Source organism: Microchirus variegatus, assembly GCF_963457635.1.
Source record: "Microchirus variegatus genome assembly, chromosome: 18".
Classification (NCBI taxonomy): domain Eukaryota; kingdom Metazoa; phylum Chordata; class Actinopteri; order Pleuronectiformes; family Soleidae; genus Microchirus; species Microchirus variegatus.
The window spans coordinates 9,163,686-9,184,641 of NC_139819.1; the positions used below are offsets into that span (position 1 = coordinate 9,163,686).

At 40.4% G+C, this 20,956-nt stretch overlaps 1 protein-coding gene across 1 annotated transcript in view; it reads right to left on the reverse strand.

Moving 5' to 3' along the window:
• Window positions 1–346: 346 nt before the first annotated feature.
• The window catches only part of frmd3 (FERM domain containing 3), a gene marked incomplete at both ends in the record, with an annotated part of 47,377 nt that continues 26,767 nt past the window's right edge, over window positions 347–20,956 (reverse strand). Inside the window, 9 exons of the mRNA XM_083904981.1 lie at window positions 347–827; window positions 1,278–1,515; window positions 9,846–9,970; window positions 10,412–10,480; window positions 13,363–13,437; window positions 14,827–14,915; window positions 17,809–17,844; window positions 18,161–18,224; window positions 19,377–19,465. Of these exons, the coding sequence (XP_083761107.1) occupies window positions 347–827; window positions 1,278–1,515; window positions 9,846–9,970; window positions 10,412–10,480; window positions 13,363–13,437; window positions 14,827–14,915; window positions 17,809–17,844; window positions 18,161–18,224; window positions 19,377–19,465 (1,266 nt within the window). The remainder of the gene's footprint in view (window positions 828–1,277; window positions 1,516–9,845; window positions 9,971–10,411; window positions 10,481–13,362; window positions 13,438–14,826; window positions 14,916–17,808; window positions 17,845–18,160; window positions 18,225–19,376; window positions 19,466–20,956) is intronic.

A 20,956-nucleotide genomic window follows, 5' to 3' on the forward strand; every position in this document is an offset into this window, starting at 1 on the left:
TCTTCAGTGACTCTTTTCCAAGTGCCAATCTTAACAGGTAATTATATCCCATGATAAGACTATTATATCTAATCTTATGTCTCTGATGCCACAGATTCAAAGGTCCATGTGAGGCCCTTTTTTTTTTAAATAAAATGTCCTGTGACACTTCTGTGGAGCCCTTATAAGTAATAAAATTCAATTCAATCAAATTCATTTCAACTATGAGGCGTTTGAGTCGAGTGACACCACTTCTTAAGACTGAATGTAAGAATAAATTAGATGTTAAGACAGACATTTGGGCATTTCTGATTCTCCCCACACTGACTCCCCATCCTGTCCTTTGTCAAACTTCATATTTCCCTCTTTAATCTGACCAGAGGTTCTCCATGGCCATGCTGATCCGGCACAGGACCCAGCGGCGGAACGGGCAGTAATACTCGTGGTGAAACTGCTCGAACTCCGGCGTCTGTCGGATCTCGTGGAGGAACGACACGTCGATGTCCGACTCCAGCAGGAGCAGCAGCGTGGGCACAGTGACGAGCAGGACGCCCATCACCACGGCGACCAAGCGGACCGCGCTCAGCACGCACGCGTTGACCCTGTCGTTGGACGACAGCATCTGCAAGCTGGTGGTCAGGACGCCGCCCATTCGACTCCTGGCAGCCACTCGCGTGCGCTCATAGGCGCGGTCTCGCTCCCTCTCGGCTTCCAGCTGGGCCTGGATGTCGGGGTCGGCGTGGAGCTCCCTCAGCAGCCTGGCAGGACTCTGGACCGGAGAGGAGAAGACCACGTCCACACCTCCCTGACTGTCATCGACGGGAGTGGGCAGCATGCTGGCACAGGGGCTGAGGAGGCAAAGACGTAAAATATATAAAATGTTACAGTTAAGTGAAACACAGAGTTTCTGCTTTGCTTTAAGACAAAGCCAAAAAACAAGTGTGATGAAGGATAGTTCTGAATTTTACAGCAAAAAGTGTCCAGAAAATCCTAAGAACAATATAAGAACAGTATACTACACATACACTTTTAATGTTATTAGATAAAGGATAATTGCTGTCTCTTTCAACCTATGTTGTCATTATGTCCCCTGATTTCATACATGCATATCACAAATGTGAAATATCCACTCAAAAAAGCAATGTGCCAGTATAAAACTGTAGCTCTACACAGGAAAATAAACTGTTTTCACCTGAAACTGATTCCTTGCACAGGAACCAAAATAAACTAAAAGGAAAAACAAAGCCATGACAGAAGCTATAAAGCACCGTCATAGACAACTGGGAACTCCTGCGCACCTGTAGGCAAACTCCGAAATGGTGAGTCCTCCGCTGGCCTCGTCGTCTTCCTCCACTTCATCTTCCGCTTTGGGTGACTGAGGTCGAAGATTTGCAGTTTCCATGGAAACGTGGGGAGGCTGCAGATGATTGCTCAAGGCAGAGTTTGCTCCCTCAGTGCTTTGCTGCTCGGCGTCCGTGGGCACGGCTGAAGGTTTGAGAGGAGAGAGGGGAACTGCGTCCTTCACGACAACAACACCTGAGGAGGGAAGAAGAACAGACACCAAATATTTATTTTCTGTACATGTACTGTACTCGTGATTACGACCACAAATATTTCCCAGAGTTCCTGAGGCCTCATATGTATGCATTGTGTGTCTTTGTGGAGTTTGAGTGTGAGAATAAGAGTAAATTGTTGTTTATGTACAGTATATTTGTGCTGAGATATCGCCCTATGTCAGCAGGGATTGTCTACACCTCATGTGGAGGACAAACCGGTTGAAAATGGATGGATGGCAAAAAAAAATGACAAGTGAGGATGTGAAAATGTGCCATTGTCATTATCTAGTTATTATCTATACTAGGAACACAGTACACAAGAAATGACCTCTGACCCATTTTAAAGCTTGTAAAAAACCTATTATAACTTTAAATTAGTTAGATCACACAATCAACAGCGTCTTAAATTATTCTTCAAGCAAACAAGTGTTGTGTTAATCAGTGTGAGACAACTTTTCAGTTAATTTGCATATTTGTTGTTGCAGTTTAGTTTAGAAATGTGTTTGGACTCAGATCAAGCGCCTCCCTCTCCCTTTGTGTTACACTGCAGATGAACACACTAGCCACATGATGGCGCTCTTCTTCCAGGCCACTGACATGCAAACTAAACTCACAAGCCTGACACTGAGTAAATACATAACCTCAGCTCTACCATTAGTGTAACCAGTATATGTGCAGGATGTTTACACAGAAGGCGGTGACATCACTGCTGATGCATCTTTGGATCTGAATGTGTGTGTATTTGTTACAGTGGTCCTTATGGAGACCAAAAGCTGGCCTTGGAACCTCAACCTGGTACCGGTCAAGGGTGGTTAGATTAAGATTACGTTAAAGCATTAAAGTCAATGCCGTGTCCTCATAATAAAAGCTCTGTGTGTATGTGTGTGTGTGTGTGTGTGATCGCTGGATTAGAAATGTGTCGACAAGATGAGTCATATGTCACTGGACATTTACACCCCAGCCCCTGCTTAATCTATAGCAGGAAGACAGCTGTAGTTATTTTTATCATTCATAGTTCACGCACACACACACACACACACACACACACACACACACACACACACACACACACACACACACACACACACACACACACAAGAAGAATATATTGGTATACTTCACCAGATCACCAAAGCATATAATTTCTGTGATCCATTTAAAAGTCAACATAGTCATATAGAAAGTCAAGGCCTTGATTCATCCACCAGTTGAGGGAAATTAAAGAGCAGAAAAAGAGAAGGGAAGTGAAAAATGCAGGGAGCGATTGGTGAAAGCTACCATGGAAACAGAGTCTGCTAAATAAGCCAAAGCATGTGAACCCAGGGAGAGGAACAAGCGGAGGTAAACCTGAAATATAGAAAAGTAAGAGCAGAAGAAAAATTAACGAATGAAATATTGCATCTGAACTTGCCCAGGAACTGCCCAAATTTGCTTTTATCTAATATTTGTCTTCCGGCACAGAAACAGGAAAAGTATAAATCAAAGATGAGTTTCACAATTTATAATCAGTTAAGGAAGAAAAAAGAGTTCATTCATCCTCTTCACTAAAACTTTCAGAGGATAACTCATAAATAATTAATGTGCATCATAAGGTGATCCAGTGATTTCATTTGTACTTAAAATGACAACTTATATTTTTGTTTGCTCTTTGCAAATGAGGATAATTATTTCCTTGATGATAGAGGAAATGAATGTGCTGAGAGTATAATGATGATGTTACTGTAACTGAATACAAAGTATTGTAACGGTAAATTCAATTCCTCTGACTCAGAGCTACAACTGCCCATCACCCTCTACCTGCCGAACACAGAATACCAGGTCCTTTGTGTATTGTGTATTGTGTCTAGCCTGAACTGACACCTTCCTGCGACATCCGCAGGGAGTCGGCTCCCCGATACCTACAGTAGACAAATAGGTGTAAAAACACCACCTGGAATGGCAGACTCTTTGTCTATTGGAGGAATGCAAAAGGGGAGTTGCTCAGGTATAAATGTGGAGGGCTCACGATGCTCTGGGTCTTTCTCCAGCTAGGATCACTCCTGTGAAGATTGACCTTTTCCTTGCAACGAAAATAAAAACTTGTCGGCCAGCAGAAGTTCTCTATTTCATTCTTCACCAGCAGCAAAGAATTTCCACAGTACATAGAAGTACACAGATACGTTACCGTTTCTTATACTTCGCATGTCTGATTTCTGACCTACTGGATAAAATACAAGCTTTCACACCACAAGGATTCCATATTCACACACACACAGGGTTTTCCCCTGCTATGGAAGCGTTGACACATCAATTTATCTTCACCACTTCATCACTGACACTCTGACACCTCCAGAGTATATTTATCTGTATGACTGTGCAGGTAAGTATACGACTTGTTTTGCATAAATCGATCACCCTTTTCACTCTCCTCCTACTACGCGGTTTCAAGCAAACTAAACGAACAGGATCAGATGCAAAGCATCGCACCTAAACCCCCGAAGAAGATACGGTGACAGATTCAAGGACACTTCAGCAAAGTGGAGAATGGAGAATGTGCCAACAAGAGGATTACAACAAGAAGGACATCCTCGATGCCTCTGTCTTAATGTGTCATAGTGATATGGGTGTGCAGTTACCATGCTTGTGCAAATATATAAATCATTACTATATGCACCTGTGTAAAATTAACCAAAATCAAAATGTAATAGTCATTGAAGCTGCTTTCATTCCCAGATGCTCTTCTCAAACTCAAGGATGCATCACTGAAACTACTACTTCACTATGCTGTTTTTTTGTCTTTCGGCCATGACCTCACCATCAACAGATGATCTGCAAATTAGAGATTTGTATACCAGATGATCTTCATGACCTGAAACAACCCTCCCATGTATCTGGGATTAACTATGAGCAATGGGGGATTGGGTACCTTGCTCAGGGGTACCACAGCACTTGACCTGGTGGGGACTCAAACTGGCAAACTTTCAGTCACAAGCCAAGTAGTCTTTCCACTTGGCTATGGTCTGATCTATCAAAAATGATCTTAATGCCACCCGTGTTGAGAAAACTACACAAAATGACCACATATTACTTCATATGCTGTGTGTTTTTAAGTATTTGTTCTGTGGGCTTACTCTGTTCCAGCGTGTTTCTCTGGTGTCCTGTACTGATCCCAGTGATACGTCCTTCATGCCCGACCAGTCGCACGTAAACATCCCGCGCCGTGTGATTGGCTATACGTAAATGCAGGCTGCGCCGTGTGGTTATCTTCACCTGGCACCTCAAAGCCTCCGACACCGCGATGGACGAAGCTTGCTCGTCTGAAGCCTCTCCCGGGTGAAAGATTTCAAGAGGCCCAGTCTGTGCCTCCTGCATCTCGTCTGCCTTTAGTCTGACAGAGGACATGTCCAACCCGAGTCCTGCTCCCCTATAGGTGTCCTCAACACCGAAGCGGTCGCTAACGTCCAGCTCCAAACCGCTCTTCATGAAGCCGACTCCGACATCACTACTGCTTCTGTGCTCAACAAGCTCCATCACTGACTGACGACAAACCTTGGACAAGCTGTCCAGCAAGACCCCGACACCCTGAGTGACCAGGCTACCGGCTCAGATCTGAGGCTGGGATGAACACACACACGCATGCATGCCTTTGCATACACACACACACAGGGAGATGATGAGAGATGTTCACCCCACTGACGAACAGACATCATGAGCCCTACTGTGAATGTCAGCCATGTAACAAAGAGTAAAGGGGCATTAGAGGAGGATCAGGTCCAAAGCTGCGATTTCTATATATAACCAGGTGGTCCTGGTTCCAGAGGGGCAGCTAATCTAACACTGATTACAGAGAGGTATGCAGGCCAGGCCCAGGAAGGGGTGGGGATCACTTTTTCTTTTCTTCTGCGCAACTATCTCTTTGTTCCTTCCAACGGAGACACTTAATGTTCAAACTGTTAATTAAAAACACAAAGGGTCCCACATGCCGTTTTAAGTGATGGACATGAAAATGAAGTCAGGAAACATCCATGAATAATAACCTTAGTGAAAACAAAGAACAGAACGAGGTCAGCGCAGACCTCGGGTCAGCTTCCAGTTTCCCCCCTGTAATGGCAGAGATTAGTGCTCTGAATATAGACAGTTATCCTGGACCATCTTGAGAACACTTTATCCCGAAGCCCTCGCAGCATCCGCCTCATAAGAATAAGCATTCAACTGCTGTACTGTATGTGTACCGTACTTACACTCTGTCTTTGAACCACAGCTGTAGGAAGAGCTGTTACAAAAGGGCCACAATGAAAGTCATTGAAATGGGGGCAAACAACATAAGACCACACAAATCATTGTGTGAAGGGAATGTGTTTCTCTGATGGTTGTTTTTGTTGTATAGTCATTTTTTGGGTGGAACAGGCTGACAAAATATATGCTGTGCCATCATCATCATCATCATCATCATCATCCCAAATGACATTTCTGAAATGGCTACACAGCCATTTAGAACCTATATCTTGTATCTATATATTGTTTTCTGCCTTTAAACTTCCAACTGGTTGTATACGCAGATGGCAAAACAGTTGTGTCAGCAAAACTCCAAATTGCTCCTGATGGTCTTGCTGGCAGCGAGTGAATGTGAATGATGGATGAGTGACACTGCTGCCTATAGATGGATGTGAACCGGCGAGTGGAATAAGTGTTTTATCAAGTGGTCAACAAGACGAGAAAGGTGCTATATACAGCATTATATATAATATATAATAATAATATTTTGTTTTCTTAGAAATATGTATGGAATATATGAACAAAAGCATTCAGACACCTGACCATTACACAAACAGAGATTGTAATGACATATTCATGTACATAAACAGTACTTTAATATGCATATATAACAGCTTCCACTCTTATTGGAAGACTGATGTTACATTTACATTTAAGCATTTAGCAAAAGAGGAATAAGCTGCATACACTCTTAGAAATAAAAGTGCAAAGTAGAACCATATAAGGTTCTCCGGCTTGTCCTCATAGGAGAACCCTTTTTGGCTCCAGGTAGAACCTACCAAGAACCCTTTTAAAACCCTTTATTCAGGAAAGGGGTTTTAAAACGGTTCTCTGGATCAAAATGGTTCTTACTGGAGCTCTTACTGTAACCAAGAACCCTTGAAAAACCAGAGTACTTTTTTTTTCATTAAACCTTTAAAAAGACCATTTACTATTGCACCAAACATCAGCTGCATTCATTTGAAGAAAACGTTCATCTTCACCTGAAGTCTTCTAAAGTTGCACCATACTATAATATACAATACAATAAATTCCTCTTTTCACTGTAACTTAGCTCACTGAGTAGCTTTAAGACGACAGTAAGATCATCCACACACTCATCTTTCTCTGATTTCATGCTTCAGAATCTTCCACATCTGTACGATTCAGCTATTTTCAAAAAAATTATAAGCCACTAGTAAAACATTCTCTGTTGAATAAGTAGAGAAAATCAGACAACACAGAGAGGCAGGAGAGGTAGCATAGGAAACAAGCCATTTTCAAATTCAATCTTGTGTCATTACTCTTGCATCCTGTCCGAGCTGCACGAGCTGCTTCTGATTCGATGACGACCTCCTGCCCCTCCCAAACTAACAAACGGAGACAGCCGATACGGTAACCGCTGCACATCTTTGACCCTGAGCCAAGACAGGATTGATTTTCCCATAAATGAGATAAGGGCAGATGGGAAAGCGATGGCGAGAGAGAGAGAGAGAGAGAGAGAGAGAGAGAGGCCTCACGAAGCAAGAGGACGGCAGTAAATTCTGAGAGGAAAGGTGTAAGAGAAGAAGTCCATCAACAGTTTGTATATTATATATTATTATTGTAGGCTACATGGGTGGAAGGAACAGAATAGAAGTAAGTACACATATGAGGTCAGACTGCAAAATCTATGGCTATGACTGTTGTCATAATGTCACATCAGATGAGCCTTATATTTGTGCCACAGCAGGATTGACACTCATGACCAAGAGGGGCTGAACCATGGGGAGAGTCTAGTCAAGACTGTAAACAAACCATGGCACATAAAGCAGAGCAGATGCAGACAGGTTAAGCTCTTACACCCTCAAAGAGAACTGTGCACGGTCAACATCACTGTGTCCCAGATCCATTCAGCCATTCAGTTTCCCCACAGTCTGAATAAACTAAAATCTAGATCTGTGTCCAGATCACCACCAAAAATCTTATTATACCCTACGTCCTGGAACATTTCATTCACATTTGTCGCCTACAATCTGAGTTATGATGCTCACAAAGAGACAAACAAACGGACAAAAACATCCTGGTAAAAAAAAAGAAGCTCGACTGAGCTGATAAAAAGGTTCACACACTCATTTACTGTACCATACACTTACTGAACAAGGACCTTTCAACCTTTCAGCCTTTCAACTCATGTTGATCATACCAAATCAAAACTGCCAGCACAACATTTAAGAGCAATATGGTGTTATGTGTCCTGTAGACGAGGGGAGTTTGGGATCAAACGGCTGCTCAGTATTTGGAACTTTATCACTACTGTAACTTCCTGTAACGCCTATATTTGGTTTTGTCTCTCTCTTCTAAAAGCTGTCATCCTTACATATACTGTAAAGAGAGCCTGTATACACCTTTGCTGACCTTTGTTTACTCTCTCAGGCCTTCAGTCCATCTTCTCCTCACTCCTATTCTCTCCTTTCCTTCCCCGCTCTGCTCTCATCTTCCCTACCTGCTTCTCCTTAACAACAAGATTTATGCTTCAATCAGATAATAGGTCACAGGGGGGAGTGTAAGGAATATTTGAGAAAATGAAACAGAAGAATCACGATGACACTCGAAAAGAATCTCACGAGGGGGAAACCCGTAGTTGTACTGAAGTACATATTTTATGGTCCGCTATTATAAATCTGCTCTGGGAGGATGTGTCGAGGGAACAAGGCCTGGAAATACTAACTGAATTGTGCTGCCTCAGTAGGGTTTGTCTCTCTGCCAAACAACAACAAAAAGAAACTTTACTGCTTTTCTCCAATATCCCATGAGAACCAAACTGATCCAGGATCGACTGTGAGTCAGTCGACAACAGGCTAGATAATGGATGACTGAGATATCCCTCAGCGACTACCCTATTATACAGTTCACCACAGTGAAAATCTATGGAATATTACACTAATAATATGGAAAACAGACATTATTACACTTTTATATCATGTTGCACTTTTACTAGTAATGCTTTTAATCTCTTTTTACTATTTATATTAGTAATATATTGTTATTATTATTGCTTGAAGTACCAGTTGCCAAAATAATACAAAAATACAAAAACCAAAAACTGTGCTTTGTCCTTAATATGTTTTACATATGCGTTCTAGAGTAGGGCTGAACAATTAATTGACATTTTATCAAAATCACAATATGGCCTATTGCAATTTTTGAATTGTGCAATATTTGTTAAAGCTAAAATGTGTCAAAATATCATTTTATATGTATTATTGTCCTGCTATAGACATCTTATTCTGCAGAGAACATATTTGTGTTTCACAGATCTGCACAAATCACACATTTATCATTTTGAATACATTTTTTTGAATGAAAATGAGAATAATGATGTAAAAATCAACCATTCCCTCTGATTTAATCGCAGTCGCTATCGTTCAGCCCTATATGATCGTCTGACAGTGTGATGAATTGAAGTTAAATAGGTGAATTAAAATGTGCTACAGCAAAAAACACAAGTCTAAACTTATCTTACAGTCTCACATTCAGAGTTCACAGTTAAACTGCAGTTTATTATGTCCATTTACTGTCTGTATTTTCTTGCTTTGCATTCAACCCCCAGATGAAGATTCACAAACACACGCATCCAGAAAAACTAAGACAACAGAAAGCGTGTCTGTGCATGCAGCTGTGTACACATGCGTGAACAGGGACAGACTGCTCGGAGCCAAACAAGCACTGGAACTTCTAATTGACTTTTACTCGATGAGAACACAAGCTGGGTCTGTGGCTCTGACGTCTCTCTCTCTCTCACACACACACAGTTTAACACACACATGGACCCCCACCACAGCCACACACACAGACACAGATATGGTGGTATCCTTGGCGTGGATCATGGCAAGGGTATTTTTAGCGTGCTGTGATCAGTGTCTCCAGGGGAGACGAGACTGATGGAGGGATGGAAGCATCAGCTGCTCAATTAATGCACGTTGTGCATGTGCTGCTTCCTACACAAGGGAGACACATGAGTCTGTGCTGTGGCAGGGCCGCATGTGTGTGTGTGTGTGTGTGTGTGTGTGTGTGTAATAATAAGTGATATCCTACCATTGTCTGTGGCAGTCTCTTCGTATTCGTTAGGTGAGGGCAGTGCAGGAACCAGAGGCTCCATGTTCATGATGAGGTTTTTATGGCTCAGTGAGTTAAAACTTCGACTCTGTCCAAACTGGGCTCTGAAAACACAAACAACAACACAATCATTAGTTTTAAAGGCGCCATGTGTAAGAATGTGGCCAAAAACAGTTACTACATTCAAATTCAAAATACCGAGGTCTTTTAGGTTTCGTTTTCTGACGTAACTGGCAACCCGTGGTTGCGCGGCAGCTGAGACTCTACTGGCTGCAATGATTGGTAGACGGCGGTAGGTGGCGCCACATGTGAAAACATAAATATGATTTGCAGTCTGCAAAAAAATGTTTTAATGCAAATATTTTGGCTGTACTGTTGTTGTCGGTGAGTTCAGTTTGTTATATGAACATTATTGCTGAGTCTCTGTGACATTAGGAGGAATTTATGGCCAGTTGCTTTAGATTTATTACATAATGCACCTTTAAATAAGCAACAGGCGATGACTAATTTCTTAAATGTGTGAGAGATTTTAAAGTGGTCCTTACCTGCGCACCTCTGGTGGCTCTCTCTGGATCTTAGAACTGGCTTCAATCACCTCCTTGGCTACTTTCCCACTAAGAAAGACAACAGCAATTTGTATAATCAGTCAGTTTTTGTTTTAAAGCTGTAGTGCGCAGTGGAAAAAGTACTAAAATATTGTACTCAAGTAAAAGTACAAATACTTTGATGAAATATTACTCAAGTAGAAGTAAAAGTAGTCATCTGAAAATGTACTCAAGTAGAAGTAAAAAGTAGTTCATTTGAAATACTTAATACTTAAAGTAAAAGTTACTTAGTTACTCTGCGTGGGGTGTGAGGGTAGTAGAAATATGACAAGGGATCAGAAATCCAAAACTATTTTAGAGCAGGCACAGGACACAGGATATTACGTCACTTTTGTGATGCTAATTCTAATGCTGGTGCTAATCACATCATCATTCGTCTGGTTCTGGTGTATATTTTCCCCCTGTAGGTCTTCACTGTGCTGAATTTTTAATTTTACTCAGTAACGGATAGGATTTATAAAGTAACTTACGTACAATACTTGAGTCAATACGTACTCAAGTAAAATACAAAATGCTGATTTTAAATTGTACTTAAAAAATACAAAATACACAAAAAAAGTAAATACAGTAACTTGAGTAAATGTATTTCGTTACTTTCCACCTCTGGTAGTGCGTAACTTTTAAATATCAACAAATGCATGTTACATTCAAACCAAATGAATTTACACAATGCTGATTAAGTGGCTCTCAGTTCGCTTGCAAGTGAACCCTGGTGCCATTTGCTGACGGTGGGAAATGCAAACGGATTATCCAGCGAACCAAAGAGAGGAAGTGAGGATAGCTCTCTGCCTCGCCTCCTGCTCATGTTGGGCAGCTTCTTGTGAAAAACCAATTAGGTTAAAACACCAAAGTAAAAACAGAAAGATTGCATAAATTTGGTGTTGCTCCATTGTTTGTTTTTGTTTTCTCCTGAAGGCGATGGATTTCCCTTTTTGTTCCTGGCCAATCAATCAGCCAGGCTTTTTTTCTTCCTGGTCAGTGGTTGTTTGGGGCGGAAATTTCCCGAAATAAAGCTGTTCAAATGCGTGACATTGTTAAAAAAAAAGTGCAGTGTGAAAGTTAACCAAACCAAATGAAGGTGTGACATTTTCCAGCACTATCCTTGTGTGAAAAGTCTATCTGTGCCACACGGCTCTCTCTGTCTTTCTCAGTATATCAGGGTCTCGATTTAAAAGTGGCCCTGCTGACATTCCAATACTGCAAACAGGAAGTGATTTATTTAATGTCAAGACACACGGAGGCAACAGCAACTTTGGACGAGTATACTGAGACACTGCAAACAGGTTAAAGTGATGATTGAGAGGACAAAGAGGCGGCCACAAAAGTGATAATTCAGAATGGATTTCACAGCTCGAAAAAACCCACTCGCTCAGCATTTTGACAGGATAAATGTTTATGTGCTGCTGTGTATACACACACACACACACCCTCAGTCAGGACTGATGGAGGATGCCACATAAAAATAATGCTACATCGCTTCTGTTTACGTAGACTGAACAGAGGAACATAAACAACATCAGCATCAAATCATCAACAGTTACGCACTGCAGCTTTAAATCAATGACGAAGACAAACCTGCTCAAGGTTTAATAGTTTTAATTTGAAACGGTGTGATACCTTTTTATAAATGCTGCAAGCTGGAGACAAGTGTGTGTGTGTGTGTGTAAGACAAGCTCTATAAGAGCAGTGGTCTCTGTCAGAAAATAACAATTCTGCAGCGAGAACTATTCCTGTTTCGGCTGAGCGGACAGGTTCCTCCTCAGCAGCTTTAACAGACTGTTGGACAAGTTAAAGTTTCTGGACTCTGACCACTCAATTAAAAAGCCGGCAGCCACACACCGTCCAACCCAGCAGTCGACTGTTGGTGAGATCGATGGTTAGGCTGTAATTTCCCGGGTGAAATTTATCACCTGGGGTTGTTGACATGCACTTGATAGCTCAGAGGACGCTCACACCGCAGCGTGCTGCTAAAATTAATGCTCGTGTTTGGTAGATGCTGTAATCCACAGATCCAACACCACAAATCCTTCTTTTTTTTTTTTTACATTTTGCATTTGCACAAATTACCATTTCCCATATTTCAGAACAAACTCTACGGCGTTACTCATCATCATGGACCTCTGGGCCACACTGCTTTAGATGATGAACTGAAGTATAATCCTGGAGAAAAATCAAGACTAGCTTGCCTTCCATTAGAGGTTTTCCTGTCATATTGGGGTCCGTAAACCACAGCAACCATGGTGACCACACTCACTTTAACGAGGAGACGCAGCGAATGGAATCACTTTATGGACAAGTTGAAAGATAAAGCTCTAAGGATATGAGGATGGGGAAAGCACATGGACATAAAATACATCAAATGACTGATGATCTGTATATTTATTCTCTATCTTCTCCTTTAATTGCAGCATCATTTTGTTTCCCTTTCTCCCTTTGCCCTTGTTTTCTCTCTGAACACACACAGATTGTACTTACAGTACTTTCCAACCTGTCCTCCAACTGAACCGTAACTATGGGTTGTTTTGTCCAACCCCTGAATATGAGGTACGCTTTTAGAAAACGACCCATAGGTAAGTTTTTCACGCACTGGGATTTTTCTACTCAACTACGCCCAAGGTTGGGGTTAGGGCTAAAAAAAAAGAAAAAAACGACAGTGAGTTACAGACAATGTCAAACCTGTGTCCGGCACACCAAAGTACAATGCTTTAACGAAACAGACTGCTGTTATGGTACATACATAACATACCTATGGGTCATAATTCCTGTGTTTGACCCGTAGTTCCGTTCCGTTGCAGGACAGTCCCTTGCTTTCCTTTAACTGTCAAATGTCTGCCTGTATTTCTATATCAAACTATACCCACTCTTGTAAACTAACTTGAAAAGTGTCTCACCTGTATCTGAACCGGCTGCCTTTGAAGAAGATGTTACTGCTAGAAACCGTCTTTATCTGACTCGACTTGATGCACCTGCCAAACAGAGGGAGAAACAAAGAGATGACGACTGTAAGAAAATGTAAAAACAATAACTCATAATCAAACTGTTCTTTTAGCCTATGTGGCTTCAGTGACTGGAAGTGACTTTTCTTTGTATAGATTGGATTCCTAAAAGGCAGATAGAGGAAGAAGCTGTGTCAAAGTTTACAGGTTTACACTTCATGTTTTTATTCGGGTTCATTTATCACGTGTAACCAGGTTCCAGAGCAGCAGAGATGGTGCCAGAGACTGCATGTTCCCATCGCTCTGCTTGGCTGCCATTTACAGCGCAAACTCGATTCACTATGATTCGATTAAGAGTCTCAAATGATTGTCTGACATCCAAGACGACATCCACTCCCCCCTTCTGTCCACCTCTCAGAGACACATGAGCCGCCGTCATTAAGAAGTCGATATCCACTCTTATACAGGCTCAGGCAACACCCGGAGGCGTTTATTACTTCATCCATATGCATGTATTTTCAACAGGATGATCAGCTGCTGCAGAAGAATAGCTAAAATTAAAAAAAAAAATCAGTGAGGGATTAATAATCTAGAGGAGGAAGGACACCGTGTACGGTGTAAACATCTCAATCTCACCCAGGTGGATGTTTCTTAGCTCCATTATTTCCCTCCATCCAATCCTCACACAACTTTAAATACAAACTTTATTCACTGTTTAGGAGAAAATGCCAACTCATAAAAAACAAGGAAATGGACTTTAGTGATGCATGAGATCATAGCTGTAAAATATTGCAATAATGATATGACTAACGAATAATAAACATATACTTTCATAAATGTCTTTCTGCTTTGGTTTGCTGCCTGAACAGACTTCAGCAAAAACTTTATGTCCACAGAGAACTAAAGTCCTTGACGTTCCTTGAGTCCTGAGACCTCGAGCACAGTTTGCTCCCGTTTCCTCTGCTGTTATACAACGACCTCTGACTGAGGCTGGCGAGGTCAATCATATACATTTCGCCCCCGCAAACCTTGTGTTCCCCATGATGACAGACAAAAGTCAAGTTTAATCTCTATTCTCACACATTTTTTCCCTTCACCCCGAGCCTCATTCTATTCCTGACACAGTGTCAACAGTCTGCAGATCAGAGAAAAGGCCTCGCAGCATTCAGCTGCTCCCCAGTGAAGGACAACAGTGTATCAGTAAAATAAGTTTAGAAGAGCAAAAATGTGCTAAACAGGATAGGAAATGTAACATAATCCAGTAAAAATACTTATTTATACTTGAAAAAAGTATACTTTAAAATATACTAAAAAAGTATATGGCAAATCTACGAGAAAATAAAGTCGCAGATTTACGAGCTTAAACATGTCTTAACCCAAACAACAGGATGTTATGTGGGTGCGTGTGTGTATGCTCACTTGTAAAAGGCCTGGTTCTCCACCCCACACTTCCATAAGTGCTTACACGCTGCAGGGGTTGACGTGTGAAACGTCAGCACCAGTTTCTTCTGCACAGAAAATGACAGACGGAGAGAGAGAGAGAGAGAGAGAGAGAGAAATGAGGTAACCGTAAGAGGTGTGTGACTAAGGACAAGAGCAGTGCTGAGCACAATGAGAGGGAGCTGTGCAAAATGCTGACCCACAGGCCCAAAGCCAAAAGCTTAGCAAGATGTTAGGACAGATATAGTTGGGCATTCAGCAGTAAAAAGCAGAACATTGGTCTTTATGGACAAAGAGGAGAAGGAGGAGGGACAGGTTATGTTCCTGTAAATGTCAAAGATTTCAGTTCCTGTGAGTCCGGTCATATGAGCCCAGATCAATGCTGCCCAACAACAATGAGGAGGAGGAGGAGGAGGTGAAGAAGAGAGGAAACAGGAGGATCTGTGATATGGGAGTGACTTGAACAACCATGCGTCACATTATATGATTTGTAGACAAAAAAAAAGCAAAAGATTGGGATCATTTTCAGTCTTGATATGTTTTTTTTTTAAACCCTCTGTCAGCTGTATTGCTCAGCCCCCTCAGTGTCACACATCAGTTATGATACTGTAGGTTACACACATTTGTGTATCTAGTCACAGGCGTGTTTTAAAAAAGGTACCAGAATTCAATTTTAAAACATTATTAACAAATTGTCTTGGGTCCCACTTTGTCTGTGTAAAATTTAACTGCTCCTAGACTACAAAAATGAAACACCATCATGATCTACAGCATGGGTGTCAAACTCTGGCCCGCGGGCCAAATTTGGCCCGCCGTGTAATTTCATTTGGCCCTTGAGGCAATCTCAAATTAACATTAGAGCTGGCCCGCCGGTATTATTATACACTTATCTATGTGAGCAACTTTTCTCCTCAATGAAGATGACGAAAACGTCTCACAGGATACGTCTGACTGATGAACACCTTCGTTCGATAATGAAGGTTGCCTCAGCTCAAAGCCTGAACCCCGACATTTATGAACTAGCATCCAAGAAAAGATGCCAGGTATCTGTCTTGGGCACATCAGATTAGATCAGTGTGTCGCAAACTGAGCAGTAAAAAGGCCTGAATGGTTGATTTATTCATTGTTATTTTATTTTCAAATTTATTAGCTTGTGGTAAAAGTTAATGTTGATATTTACCTCAGAAGGCTGCAAATAGAAAAGAGGCATTAAATGTTTTATTTAAATTTTATTTGATATGCCATTGATATTTTTTAATTCTTATTATTATTATTTGAAACTCGATTTTGCATGTCACTATAAAGTTATATAAGCCTTGCTTGTTCAATATTCAATGCAAAACTTGTTTGGGTCCCTATTAAAAGGTTAATTTGTTCAACCTTGGCCCGCGGCTTTGTTCAGTTTTAAATTTTGGCCCACTCTGTATTTGAGTTTGACACCCCTGATCTACAGTGTTTAGAAAACCTCAGCCATTGGTTATGGTAAACATTTTGTGTGTAAAATGTAGGTGAAATTATTTTCACGAGGCAAAAATTGAAGAATAAATAATGATATGTTTTATTTATAGATCAGGACCCTGGTCAGCTCTATGAAGGCTGCAAATTTGGACCGAAGAGCTAGTTTGTGGTGAGGATTCACCTGTAACATGTACATTTTACACACTGTACCTTTAAAAATGTGTTTCTAAGCTGGAACACCAGATAGTGACAAAAAAACGACTGTTTCTAAGATGTTTGAACAGTGAAAACCAGCTCAAAGTGGGACAGAACAGGTGATGTGTTGGAGGATAAATAACAGTGTGGTGAGGATGACTTGAAATCAGACAAATACAACAACATGATAATACATGAAATAACGTGAACGCCAACACGGTCACACACATAAAAAGGTCAGGTTATAGATTATGCATCACAATATCACATAATCTATAGTTTACAGATAATGTGGCTGTGGGGGAGGAAGAATAATAATCTAATCTTTAGCTAATTTATAGCTAAAATGGTGATGAAATGACAACACCGACAATATAACGACACAAATGACAAAAAGGTTCACCCAGTTTAACGGTGGAGGGGAACTGAGGGCAGCAGTGTAGGGAGAGGCATCACTTAGACAAGTTAAAGGTCCAATGTGTAAAATGTAAGAGGTTTTATTGGAAGAAACTACCCATAAGTATGTTTGTATGAGTGCGTTATCACTTTAAAATATAATCAAAAATGTTTGTTTAGCCTCAGAATAAGTTATTTCATTGTAAGTTCACCAAGAGTCTTGCTTTATGGACGCCGCCATGTTATATACCCACAATAAACAAAGCATCTAGAGTGTCTCTTGCATTTAAAATGAAATGAAGAAGAACTACATCCTACAGTAACCTCATACCTTTGGAAAAGAAAGGGGAGAGTGAAGGAGTCTAAGTTTGTTGCAGTCTAATTTTTACACACTGGACCTTTGAGTACAATGCTGTTGTGCTGCTGTTATTACTTGTGTTTACTCACCAGTGACGACTATGTTAACACACACAGAGAGAAAAGACAGAGACACAAAGATAAAACTGCATCTTCAGCCATTCACGAGCTGCCAGAGAAACACACACACACACTGACGAGCTATAAAGGCGAGATGAGAGCTGAGCTTAAGCTTCTGTTATGAAGACGTAAAGTTATGAGACTCAAAAAGAGTATGGCTTTAAATACATGAATGGATATTTTAACGGCAAAGCGACGTGAAACACAGAAATCAGTAGTTCTTGCATAATAGAGTGTTAACACACACACACTGAGTCATGCTCTGAATGTAACACAGCAGGACAAAACACAGAGATGAGAATCTGTGTACCCAAATGTGAGACACCTGTAAACGTGTGCGTCTTCACGTCGACAACACGGCTAACACGTGAAGGAATCTCATATTTGGGAACACGTGACGTGAGTGAGGAGCTTAGTCGTCGTAAACACACCCACCATCCTGTTACAGTGAATCCTGCCTGTTACCGAGATCTGAAACAGTGGCACACATACACAGTGTGTGTGTGTGTGTGTGTGAGAGATGGCAGACCAGAAGTACATTTTTTTATACTGCAGGACATTGATGAGACATTACACATAATATGAAGGAAGAGGAAAAGGAAAAGAAGAAGGGAGGGAGGGAAATAATAAAAACAACTATTGTACACAAGTCAGAAACAAGCTACTCAATGAAAAACAGACAGTAGATGTGCATCTGCATCAACACTACACAGCACATGTATTTATTTCTTCATAACGATGCAGAGGAGGAGAAGCAGCATGCATGACGACACACACACACACTCACCTCTTTCTGAATCCCTATGACGTAAAAGGTTTTTCCTTCAAACTTCAGCTTGCTGACGTCCACCCTGCAAAGAATGACGTCCTTATAAACATCCAGTTTTACCGTTTACATTAGTTTACAGCAGCAGAATGTAGTTATAAAGTGCATTTAAGTGCTGTGCTTGCATTGCTACTCACACATTGACATTGAGAGATAAATAATTTTTATGTGCTCCAATGTGTCTTTAATTTAAAGGCCGCCATTAATCTTAATCTCCCCCCCGAAAATATTTACAGTTGAAGTAGTTCAAATGATGCCATCATGACACACTTCAAAATGAATGCTCATAAATTTATTATCAGAGCATTAAAATTATATAACATTTATTAAATAAAAAAAATAAAAACTCACTCTACATACGACTGAGTAAAACTGGAATTGAGCTACTTGAAATATTACTAATCCCAACACTTTTCCAACCACTGTTTAACAGCATTAATGGCTTAAAAACATGTTTACTACATGGTGTAACAGTAGGGTGACCAGGTGTCCCAAAAGCTTTAGACTGATGCTTTTCTAAATAGTAAATGTACAAAATAATACAGATTTTTGAGGAAGAAGTTATGGAAAATACAGCGAACAAAAGAAGACGCAGCTACAACAAAGAGCAGAGAAACTACTCACAACTAGTTGAAGGAGCTCAAGGACATTTTCAGAGGGTTTTTTTTGTCTTTTCTAATTGAAGAAACTGGAAAAACAAAGCTACAGCCACAGTTACAGATACTTAAAGGTGGTGTGCGAGATTATTTACTTAAAATCCACTTCACATCCTGAATTGCAACCAATTGATGGATGCATTTGAACAAGTATCCAAAAAAAATCACCAAAACATGCCAAACGTTACTGCTAACTGTTTTTCCAGGATCTCCTACCCTACCTTTAATCAGTTATAGTTACTTATTTTGTATATGTTAATACTCCTAAACAATCAAAAGTGTGTGGGGGGAAATAACCCTGGACTGGTTCTATATTGTGTAAGCCATAGCTTTTACAAAGTATACTCAATTCTCCTTGTCCCTCATTTACTTGGTTGGGACCTGGTCACACAAACCTCTGAAATGACAACTAAATCCAAAGAGGATCATTTTAAATACCTCCTAATAATCTTTATACCGAGTGTCATTTGAGATGTTAAACACTGCAGTTTACATTTAAGACTTCAAGCCAACATTTGTACCATTTGAGGAGGTGGATTCTCTTGTTTCCCTGGAAGACCACGAAACCGGTGGCTGTGAACCCGAGAAAGGCTGTGGAGCCTGTGAAGTCCTGCAAAAACACACACACACAGAGTGAGAGGCATCACGTGGCATGATGGGATGCAGGCGAGCTAACAGTAGGGAAGCAAGTGGGCCATTAATCATTTTCCATGGTAATGTCACCTACACCAAACACCTCTTGTTTGTTCACTTCAAACTACAAGCATCTAATTTGCAGTAAACGGCAACAAGAACACGAGCAGCAGCACAAACAGAGAGCATGAGATACAGTTTGACACCAGCGAGTGAGAGAAAACACAGCCGCGTTAATCTCTCTGGAAATCAGTCTGTGTTCACCACAGATTTGACTTTCTAACGAAATAAGGAAAACTAGGATTGACAAAAAAAACATGGATGAAAATGTATTTCATACATAATCCTTTGTACGGAGCACCTGAAGTGAACATGAGAAAGACAAAAAAAAGACAAAAAACTTTTTTTTTTTTTTTTTTTTTAATCTCAATTTTTAAAGTTGAGATCTCGAGTATCCCAAAAAAATATGAAAATTTTATTTTTTTCAAAAAGAAAATGGAAAAAAAAAATCATTTTTTGGAAACTCAAGATCTCGACTTTGAAACTCGAGATTTCAATTTTCTTTTCGTCATTATTAATTTTTTCCCTGCTTGCAATTTTGAAAAGTTTTATTTGAGACCACATCTTCATTAGTTATATACAATATTAAAATGTTTTCAATGAATGACCTTTTTTTTTTTTATTTGCTCATGTTTTTGCTCACATTGAGCTCCTGAGACTCACAAGCAATGTGATGTGTCTCATGACAGTTAGTTATTATTATGTTCACGTTTTGCACTTTATTGATGATGAACACATTTTTGCACTTCAGGCTAATTGCTGGTAGACTGTTATATATGGTTCAGGGAAGGCTGTTCATGTGTCTGAATTAGAGCTGCAACTAATGATTACTTTTGTAATCGATTAATCTGTTGATTATTTTCTCGATTAATCGTTTGGTCCACAAAATGTCAGAAGATGCTAAAAAACGTTGATCGGTGTTTGTCAAACCTGGAAATGACGATATTCTCCACAAACCAAAATGAATCATGGGGGCGGGACTAGATAAGCTTTGCTTCTCCCGCTGTCCCTTTCGGTCATGTGTATGAATATAAATGATGATGTATGCAGATGTTGATTACTTGTCATGCCCGAAATAAACGATTCATTCATTCAATCCGTTTGAATGATTTCTTCGTTATGTGGAGCAAAGAAACCATATAGAAAATATTCACATTTAAGAAGCTCAAACGATCAGAAATCTTGTTTATCGATAATCAAAATAGTTGACCATTAATTCAGTTCCAGTCCTATTCAACTTTTGAATGGCAAACAAATGGCATCTTTTTCTGGGCTTTTATGACACAATTATTATGACCTTTTTGAATCTTGCACCTGACAAATACTCCATATTACAAAAAAAACTAACACTAATGAAAACTAAACTGAAACTAAGCATTTACAAAAAATAAAAACTAGCAAACCCAGC